The sequence below is a fragment of the Quercus suber genome, unplaced genomic scaffold, assembly GCF_002906115.3.
Source record: "Quercus suber isolate HL8 unplaced genomic scaffold, Cork oak 2.0 scaffold_290, whole genome shotgun sequence".
Lineage (NCBI taxonomy): Eukaryota > Viridiplantae > Streptophyta > Magnoliopsida > Fagales > Fagaceae > Quercus > Quercus suber.
In genome coordinates this window covers 466,061-476,617 of record NW_027069746.1, presented here as the reverse complement: position 1 = coordinate 476,617, position 10,557 = coordinate 466,061, and the positions used below count along the sequence as shown (strand labels likewise).

General features: G+C 32.8%; 1 protein-coding gene across 1 annotated transcript; it reads right to left on the bottom strand.

The window, feature by feature from the left end:
* Window positions 1–5,408: 5,408 nt before the first annotated feature.
* LOC112039885 (formin-like protein 5) lies at window positions 5,409–9,000 on the bottom strand. Its single transcript, XM_065782127.1, has 5 exons — window positions 8,798–9,000; window positions 8,529–8,621; window positions 8,328–8,429; window positions 6,765–6,939; window positions 5,409–6,577 (listed from the first exon to the last, which is right to left on the bottom strand). Exons 1-5 carry the CDS (start codon window positions 8,828–8,830, stop codon window positions 5,667–5,669), a joined length of 1,314 nt encoding a protein of 437 aa, XP_065638199.1. The 5' UTR covers window positions 8,831–9,000; the 3' UTR covers window positions 5,409–5,666.
* Between the last annotated feature and the right edge of the window lie 1,557 nt (window positions 9,001–10,557).

Genomic DNA, 10,557 nt, shown 5'->3' with positions numbered 1-10,557 from the left:
ACAGTTCACATCTTCAATGAACTTTGAAATTAATATATATTTTTAATGTAAATAATATGATCTATTATTATTTTTATACATAAATGATGAGTATAATTTGAAATAATTAACAAACATTTTTCGTAGGATCTCATTCAATGCATTTTATCTTTACTATTTCTTCATATTATTTAAAGATAAATCCTCCTATGAAAATTGTTTTGCATGTATTTTTGGTATTTCTTGTATAAGATCATGTTTTTACCATTCCTATCATTGAATTTTTTAAAAGAAAATATTAAGTTAATGGTATTTTGTGAGATAGTATATGCTCTTTATTAGACTTTTTTGTTATTATAAATTTTAGAAATATGCACTTGTCCATTATTTCAGCAACCTGAGGTATTTCAAGATTTATATATATTTTCGTTGCACTGGTCGATGACAGAGAATTTGTCTGCATAAATTGCATAGAATATTATAATAGACAAAAGCATATTGAATTGAAATTGGGGGAAAATGAAGAGATATTTCATGAGAATAAGATTTTCTAGAAGTATTATCCATACGTGGGGGAGGAAGAAGAGAGTTTGTAAGAGGGTAAAAATTTTTGCTTTAATTTACACGTGAGAATGGTCAAACTTGGGTCTAATATGTAAGGTAAGAACTGGGCCTAAGTTTTTCATAAGGTTTGGTCTACTTTTAAAAGGTAATCAATTTTATAGTGAATAACTTTTGGTCTAATTGGTCTAATTGTTAAGAACAACTCATATCAATATAATAATAAAAATAAGTTACTATGATTTATTGGGTAAGAAAAAAAACTTAATAAAAAGAGGTAAAAAATGCTAAATTTATATAATAGTAAAAATAAGTTACTATGATTTATTAGGTAATAGTAAAAAAAAAAAAAAAACTTAATGAAAAAAGGTAAAAAAAGTTAAATGCAATAAGTTACTATAATCTATTGAGTAACAGTTAAAAAAAAAAAACTTAATAAAAAGAGGTAAAAAAAATGCTAAATTTATATAATAGTAAAATATAATTACTATAATTTATTGGGTAACAGTAAAAAAAATTTAATGAAAAAAGGTAAAAAAAGTTAAATGCAATATTAGAATGCTACGTGGCAGGACCTCATGCACTCTCAGGTGAGGTCTATGCTTTTATATTGAATATTGATGATGAGTAGTCAGCTATTTGATCATGTATGAAGTTCTCCTTTCTTTGATACTAAGAGTTTTTTCCTTTTTTTTTTCCAAATAAATTGGTCAGGTTACAAGTAGAATTAATTTTTTCCTCTTCACTCTTCCTTGCTTCTTGAATGTTGAGTAATTTATTATTTTCCAGATTATTGATAAAAAAAGGTAGAAAGCACCATTAGAGCATCTTTATCAGATGTTGCAAAATTTATGTCATTTTGCCACATTAAAAGTCTATTTTATTATTTTACCACATCATTTTACAATATGTCATTTATCAGATGTTTTATCATTCAATTCTATATATTAAAATAATATATATTACACATTAAAATAATATATTATTTACTCCCTCTCATTAACCGTTAACAATATCAACAACAACACCACCAACCAGCCACCACCGGCACAACCACCACTTCACCACCACACATGCCCAGCAAGGTAGCAACCCCCCCCCCCCCCCCCAACCCCAACAAACATTTCAATTATGAATTTATTATGTGTCCAGGATTAAATGTCCCCTGTATGACTATCATCTACAGAGGAGAAAAAAGAAAATTACACTTTTATATTGTCCTCTGAGATGCTATTGGCTTGTACTGTACTAGTGCCTTCACTATAGTCTGTCTTTTTATCACATTCTACGTGATCTGAGATTGCATGTGCATTCTGCAAACCATGAAGCAGAATCTTTGATTTTCCCATAGCCAATTGACTAGCCATCATCTTGTTGTACATGTTTATTCTCTTTGATTTCCATTTTCTCGGAAGCATTCCTTAGTTGTCCTGGCCCGAAACTTGGTTAGTCCACAGATATTGGGAATGTTTTTACTGGGCTGTAATACTTATGGAACTTCGTCCTTGCTTCCCACACTTCACAAGCGCTTATACTTATGGAATGACCATCACACCAAAAATGTGTAATGATACAACAATTCTAAAATTGAAAAAGGAATAGGCTGTAAGCAATCAAACAAATTTCCTAACACTACTTCCACTTATGGAAGAAAACAGAAGCAAAGCTCAAAATTTTGATAAATCAGTTCCTAAAATTTAAATCCCTCCTATAGAGAAGAGCTTTAGTCTCTCTCTGGGCCTAAACATTCACGTCCTATAGTATCTGACCTATAGGAAGCATAAAAGCACTCGTGTAAATGAGCTAATTGTTAAGCCATCAATAACTTAATAACCGTCAAGCATGTACTAACATGAAAATATCCGGGACCTCGGTTACGGCTAAAATGGCCAAATATCACTATTGGGCAATTAGGGTCTGTTTGGTGAGTGAGTTCAAACTCACATTTTCATATTTTAAACAACATTACACATTTTTTCACACATTTTTTCACCCACATATACTTCAAAAAACTACAAACAACAATTCTCAAACTACTCTACCAAACACCCCCAGTGTTTTACTTTTACCACTATTTGAGAAATATTTAGGAATTTACTATTTTTTTTAAACTTGAGTTTGAGAAAGTCGAGTTTGACATGAAACTCGAGTTTAAAACTCAAGTTCCATAAAAAATAAAAATAAAAATGCTGCTGACGTGGATTATTTTAATTAAAAATGCCACACAGAGCTTGAATTTAAAAAACTTGAGTTCTTTGTTGTACTCGAGTTTTCTAAACTCGAGTACCATGTAAGAACTGCTTTCATATATTGATACGTTACTTCTTGCACCTTCATGTACCTTCATGTAATGGAAAATTATACAATAAACATTTACTGTCCTTAAGTAAAAGCATGCAACATTTATTATTTTCTATGCCCCTGACACACATCATTAAGGTGGTGTTGTTTTTCTTGATTTCCCAATTAAAGTAGGGCTAATTTAGTAAAACCATGCCGACTTAAACAGTACCTATGTAGACTTAATGGGTGCTGTCTAGCACCATTTTTTTAGGCCCCGTTTAGTAGAGTTGTTAAACAACTCATTTTTAGTTTTTTAACAATATTACATGTATTTTTACACTTTTTTACCCACATGTATTTCAAAAAAATACAAACAACATTACTCAAACTGCTCTACCAAACAGACCCTAACTCTTTTGGATTATTGGTTGACCAGGCATAGCGTAGACAGTATAATTTGTGCCTGCTCTGTTTCTAGCATTTCACGTGAATTTGCATCTCTTTTTTTGTGTTGACTAGCTTGAGTAGAGTGTGGTTGGATTTCCAATGCCAAACAGTTAAAATATTCTTTACAAAACTTGAAGCACGTGTATTCGTACATGGTACTCGAGCTAAACTTGAGTTCCTTGTAATATTTTTTAATTCAAATAATCCAAGTTAGCGGCAATTTTTTATGAAACTCAAGTTTTTGAAATTCAAGTTTCATGTCAAACCTGAGTTTCTTAAATTCGAGTTTCAAAAAAGCAGTACATTACTAAATATTTCTCAAAAAGTGATAAAACACTAATAATTTTGGCCAAAGATTTGGCCATTTTCACCTCTCAGTTACTGCAAAATAAGTACCATTACTCAGTGTCTTCTAGCCTTGCTTTGTAGATCAGTCACCAGTGGAATTGAAAAGGCATTTTAATAGTAAAAAGAAGCCCATTATCACAAATATGATATCCTATCTCTAGCCTCTCATCAGCTCCAAGATTTAAAGTAAAGAGAAAATAAAGAATAGTAACTTGTCACAGTCAACCATATTTATCAAGGGAGTTCTTTATTCACATTATCAGAAATGTCAAGTGATTGTTCTACCTTTCACCAGCCATTTTGCTTCAAAATAGAATGCACATCTTCCAGAAATGTCTGAAGAGCAAAAACAAAATCACATTTTAAGAATATACAGCAAAGGCAATCGATGGGCTAATAAGTTTACAATGGCATTCTAACATGTTTCCTTTTGCTCCACAAGCCCATGGGTGATGTCCTTTGCAATGAAATCAGTTGCAGTCCACAAAAGGCCCATTGCAGCCATGCTTATCTTCATCTGTATTTTTTAAGCACTGTAGTCTCCAGTCACATCTACACATCTACAATATTCAAATAAATACTGGCATGACGACCAGGTTTTTTACAGTATTACTCACAATTTTTCATGTTGCAATGAGACCATAAAATTAATAAACCCTTGCTCACAGATAGACCTGTTCATTTTGCTGTCCTATCTGAGTTTAGGGCAGGTCTCAGCCTAGATTCAGACTGAATTGTGAAGAGCTGCACCTGACCTGCTCAGGAGAGTGGACCTAAGGTTTCAGCCCTATCATATGCACAATGGAGCCCAGCCTAAGCTTCTTCTTTATTCTTTCAAGGCTTAAGCCTATACTGAGGGAGCCCCATAGGCTACTTGGCTCCCTTTTATGCCAAAAAATAAAAATAAAAAATTGCTTAACATGACTCATTTTGGAAGATACCTGTTTGGCACGCACACTTTAGCAACGTTGTTTGCTGTTTAAACACCCAAACAGGTGGGCCCCATGTTAAACTATGTGTTTGGTAAGTGATTCAAAACAAGTGTTGTTTGAGTTTGTGTTTGACATATTACTATAGAAAGTGAAACACTCTAGGCCCACCTGATAGTAAGTTTTCACTCTTCTCTCCCATGCGTCTATGAAGATGGTCTCTTCTCTCCCATGTGTCAATGCACTGTGGCATCTCAATTCAAAACAATACTGTTGTCAGTTTTAAAAAAAAAAAAACACATACCAATCACACAACTTATATTTCTAACACCAAAATATATTATTTGAAACACATTACCAAACACAATTTTCTCTTTATAAATACAATAAATTAGTATTTTTGACAACACTTTTTAAACCACATTATCCACATCATAGTTTCATTTTTGGAGAGTTCCAAAAATTTCTAGGTTGCAACCTCTACTCAATATTTAAATACCAATACGCTATTGCATTATTGTAATAACCCTTCAAGCACTATACAAAAATAACGGGAAACAACTACTTCTCATATGTCATGTGCATAACATAAAAATCTATACAAAGCCTGCGTTTGGATAGCCAGTTTTCTTACTCAAAGTACAGTTGCGTTTTGTGTTTTGTGTTTTTTTTTTTTTTTTTTTTCTCGCACTTGTTGACTTTGGGGGACAAAATTTACTGTGCATGAACAGTGCGTGCACTGTTCACATACTGTTCATGCACTGTTTATGTATTAACAAATATTAAACATGAGTCCCACAATACTATTTACACATTTAAAAATTATTTTGCGATAGTGTTTTCAGCAACAATCAGTTTTCAGCAACTTTCAGTAACAATAAATTATATCCAAACGGACACAAATTAAAATTTCATTTTTCTCATCTTCTTTTCAGCCAAATATAAGGAAATTTACATCAGTTTTTGTCCTTCAACTAATTTCTTCTCTATCCTATCACTTTTGAATCATTACTATTCTTTCTATCCTTCCAGTTTTTCTTACCTCCCACTTTTTATCATCTATCCTCCCTACCAAATGCTCTCTCTATCCTCTCCCTACCAAATGAGGTTAGGCTTTCTCTACTTATTTAGCTCCTTAAGCAACTTTGCTATTCCCTCTGGCAATGGAGCTGGTGTCAGTTGCACTAGATTGATTTCCTCATCATTGCTAATCCAGCCATGGTAAGGTCGCCTCCTTCGGGTAGGACAAATATCTGGTAGTGGGGATTGGTTCACATGTGGAGGTGACTGAGCAAAACTTTTCCCAATTGTTGCAGCACCACCAGAACTTGCTGCCAGTGGTGGTGGGAGATAACGCATACTACCTGCAATATGTGGAGGTGGCTGGGCAAGATTTTTCGCAAGAGTTTCAGCACCACCAGAATTTGCTTCCAGTGGCCGTGGGAGATAGTGCATACCATCTGCAATATGAGGAGGTGATTGGGCAAGACTATTCCTAAGAGTTTCAGCCCTACCAGAACTTGCTGCCGGTGGCCGTGGGAGATAGCGCATACCATCTGCAATACGTGAAGGTGATTGGCCAAGACTGTTCCCAAGATTTTCAGCCCCATCAGATCTTGCTGCCGGTGGCCGTGGGAGATAACGCATACCATCTTCAATTCGTGGAGGTGTTTGGCCAAGTCTGTTCCCAAGATTTTCAGTCCCACCAGATCTTGCTGCTGGTGGCCGTGGGAGATAACGCATACCATCTGCAATACGTGGAGGTGATTGGACGAGACTGTTCCCAAGAGTTTCAGCACCATCAGAACTTGCTGGTGGTGGTGGTGGGAGATAAATCAAACCATCTGCAATATGTGGAGGTGACCGGGCAAGACTGTTCCCAAAAGTTTCAGCACCACCAGAACTTGCTGCCTGTGGTGGTGGGAGATAACGCATACTATCCGCATTAGGCGGAGGTGACTGGGCAAGCCTATCCCCAGGAGCTTCAGCACCACCAGAACTTGCTGCCGGTGGGAGATAAAGCATACCATCTGCAATATAAGAGCATACATAACATGATTAAAGTAGCAAAGAAGTTCTCCTGCAATTTATTTATGGGTCAACCACACATAAACCTTTTGGTTAAATGTGCTTGAATTTATATGTTGATTGTTGAAAAAAGAAAGAAATTGAGTAAAATATTATTTCAAAAGCTGTAAATGAATAAAAGCTGATTACGAGATTCATGTGCACTGTCTGGAGCCTCATTAGGCTGTGAGGCTGAGTCCAAAGCCTGGTTAGTTAGCAACATAGCATCTGTGGCCCCTGAGTTGAAGCAAGTAGGTATGGATGGCCCAACAGCTGAAGCTTCTCTATTATCTGCATCTCCAGGATCATGTTGAGGAGAATCATCCTTCAAGAATAATTGGGAAATGAAATTATTATTATTATTATTATTAATTTGATTAGTAATAATGTGAAGGTTCAAACTAGCTTCATGACTACATTGTACAATTAATTCCTCTTGTGCAAGGTATAAACTAGCAAGAGCCAAACTGTAGCTAATTATAAGATAAATACTCCGTAGAAGTGCCAATGAACTCTAGCTCAAATTACACTTCCTCTTCCCATAATATTGAGATGGTGAATGAGATTTTCAGTTCAAGACTCACTAAGTGCATGTAGATATTACCAACCAATAAATTATTATCACAGAAGTTCAACTAACGAACCACAAAACTGTATAGAATATATAGAACTAACAGAAACAGGTATTAGTATTACTCCGCTAGAGGGAGTGATTGAGGGTGTTAACTAGATAATAACACAATGAGTCATTGCCATAGGGGATCAAGTATTAGGGATGTCAGTCAATTAGAGAATAATTTGGTGAGTATCAAGAGAAAAAATGAACTTCAGTCTTCATTATGGAGCCTAACGGCAACATCAGTTAACCTCCATGTTAAAATTTGCAGGACCTATGAACAACACATAACTATGGGTTTCCTCAAAGGGAAAGCAAGAGAGAGAAAAGGGGGGAAGGGGGGGGGGTGTTGTTGAGGGTTTTCGTCTACAGGGGAGGAGTGAATCAAGTTATATCTCAAATTATGACCTCTTTTTTTGTAACAGACTCAACAGCACCACTTAAAAATCTGCAGCTGTAAATTGGGAAACAACTAGTATGCGTTCCTAGTTTTCGACAGAATAAATGAAATAATGAACATGGCTTGCCCAAGGCACAGTGATGTAGTTCTAAGTCCTAAGTGAACATTTAGTTCTATGCTCCTTTTCCAGATATAGCTTCAATGCTTCATTAGTTTCTGAAAGGCATAGGCACGTCTCACAGAATTGCAACCCCCAACGGAATAAGAGCCAACCAACAACAAAATTATTGTATGTTTCTTTCTTTACAAGTGAAATCATGGAATGTAAATAATATCAGGGCTCTAGAATGCAACAGTTAAACTGGTTTGATTGTTCACTAACTTTGCTTTATTACATATAGATCCTATACAAACTGAAATGGACAAATTAGCATAATGCCCAAGTACAACTTCGCTCAATGAAGCCATATATGTCTGGGCTCAATTAAAAAGTGGATGACACTGATTTCCCAAGCAAGTTATATTTCATTTTGTTTTTTCTTTCTTTTTATTATTTTATTTTTAACATTAAGATATCAAGCATAAAAGAAATAACATTTCTTAATGAGCTGTAATTCAAATTGCATGTAACAATAAAAGAAATCAAAGCATATGAAAGGGGGAATTATAACCAAAAAAAAAAAAAATCAAACTTTACCTTCTGATCTTGTGGAGCACTTGTTTTTTCAAGTAATGTTTCAACAAGGACAGAGTAAGAAGAGTCTTCAATAAAGACCCATCCCTCATTTCCACCATAAACCTGAGCCAAAACCCAGAAACCCATTATTGTTTTTTGCTTTCAAAAACACATTGAAACATAGAAAGCAAAAAACAAAAACAAAAACAAAAGCTGACCCACATTGAGTAGCTCTCCTACGGTGACTTCGACCAAATCCTGAGGAAATCCATAGGGGCGCATGGCGTCAAGAGCTGCAGCCAGACGAGTATCTTTCTGCAAAACCAAGTGTGTGAGAATATGACAGAAAATAACATGGGAAAGAGACAATTTTTTAGTTTTTAATAATACAATGTGGGATTGTGTTTGTGTCCAATAATTTGATTTGATAGAAGAAAACATGAGAGAGAGTGGGAGAGAAAATGAGAGGGACAAGAACAAAAAGATTGAACCTTTCTTGGACGACCTCTTGTTCTTGAAGCCATTGATGATCCCTCTCTCTCTCTCTCTCTCTTTTTCTTTTTCTTTTTTGGGTGCGAGTATTGAAGAGTGACGATTCAGACACAACAATTTTCAGAAGACTCAAACTCACCATTAATGGCAAGCTATGAAGAAATCATATTTTGTACGATTAAAGTTGGGTTTAGAAGACGCGGATGCGGTAAGTGACTGCATTAAATTGTAAATTTTTTTTTAAAATTTTTAAAAAATAAATAATTTTTTTAAATTGATAAAAATCTTAATTTGATTTTAATTCAAACATTTCATCTAATCCTTTTATTATTATACTTTATAAGTTGATAAAAAATTTTAATTTGATTACAATTTAATCTCTTCATCAAATCGTTTTTTTTATTTAAATTATATTACTACGTGTAAAAAAAAAAAAAAAACAATACAGTACATGTAAATAAACAAAAAAACAACAACAATCCTCATCTATTTTTTTTTTAATTTAAATTATATTACTTTGTGTAAAAAAAAAAAACATAATACCTATAAAAAAAAATAACATATTCAATAGCAAAATCTTCCTATTCACATGTGGCTTTTTTTTAGATAATTATTATTCATACAAATTTACCAAAAATATTTATGGATAAAGTTAAAAAAAAATTATAAATAAGGTAATAAGTATTTAAGTTTAATGTAAACATTTTCTCTTTCTTCACCCAAAAAAAGAAAGTATCTATATATAATAAACATTTGTTCTTCTAAATATATATATATATATATATTTTTTTTTTTTTTGGTTATAAAAGAAAAGTTTCCATAAAAAAAAAAATTTCTTTTTTCTTTCTATTCATATGTCCTTTTTTTTTTATTCCACTTTTTATGGGATTTATGAGATAGCAACAAACAAAGTGATTAGAAATCTTAATTCCAATTGGATTTATATTCTATGTCAAATAAAACTCTACCTATATATTTATATATCCTTTTTGAAGTAAAGTTTATTCCAATATGTGAATGTCTAAATCCCATGATAGGTATGCATCCTTTATTTATTATTATTATTATTTTTTTTTCATTTTGTTTAAGCTATTTTTCTTTAACTTCAAAAAAATTAATAAAAACTTCTGACATATGTTTTAACCCAATTCATGGTATTAAACTTTCGTACTCATTTTTTTCCTCTACAATAATTGGTTTAGGTTTTAGTTAAATACTCACACTTTCATCTCTCAAAGTGATAGAGAAAACAAATATTTTATTCTTTGTTCTTTTTCTAAATTTATATCTTAATTTATAATTTGTGTTAATTTCTTAATTTTAAATTATGAATAAGTTTGATTATATTCTTTATATTGAATATAAATTGTTGTTTATAGGTTTTTGGTTGTGTTAAATTCTTCAGAAAAAAAAAAAGAAATAAAATAAAATAAAAGAGTTTATATAAATTTGGCAACAAAGCTAAATAGATAAGCCTAAGAAATGTTTACTATTAATAGAGAGATAATTTGTTAACGTGATTTAAACTCTGCTAAAACTTTTTTAAGGGATTGGTTTAAAAAAATTTAAAGTAATTTTCTAATTATTAACTACCGTGTGCTAACTTCTAACTACCAAAAATCACAATTGAAATACTAATTTGTATGAGATACCACTTCCAAAGATTAATATCTTAGCTATTATATATTTATATGCTAACTTTTTTTTTTTCCCCAAAAGAAGTGCTTCTCTCTCTCCCCGCAAAACGAATGAATTATAA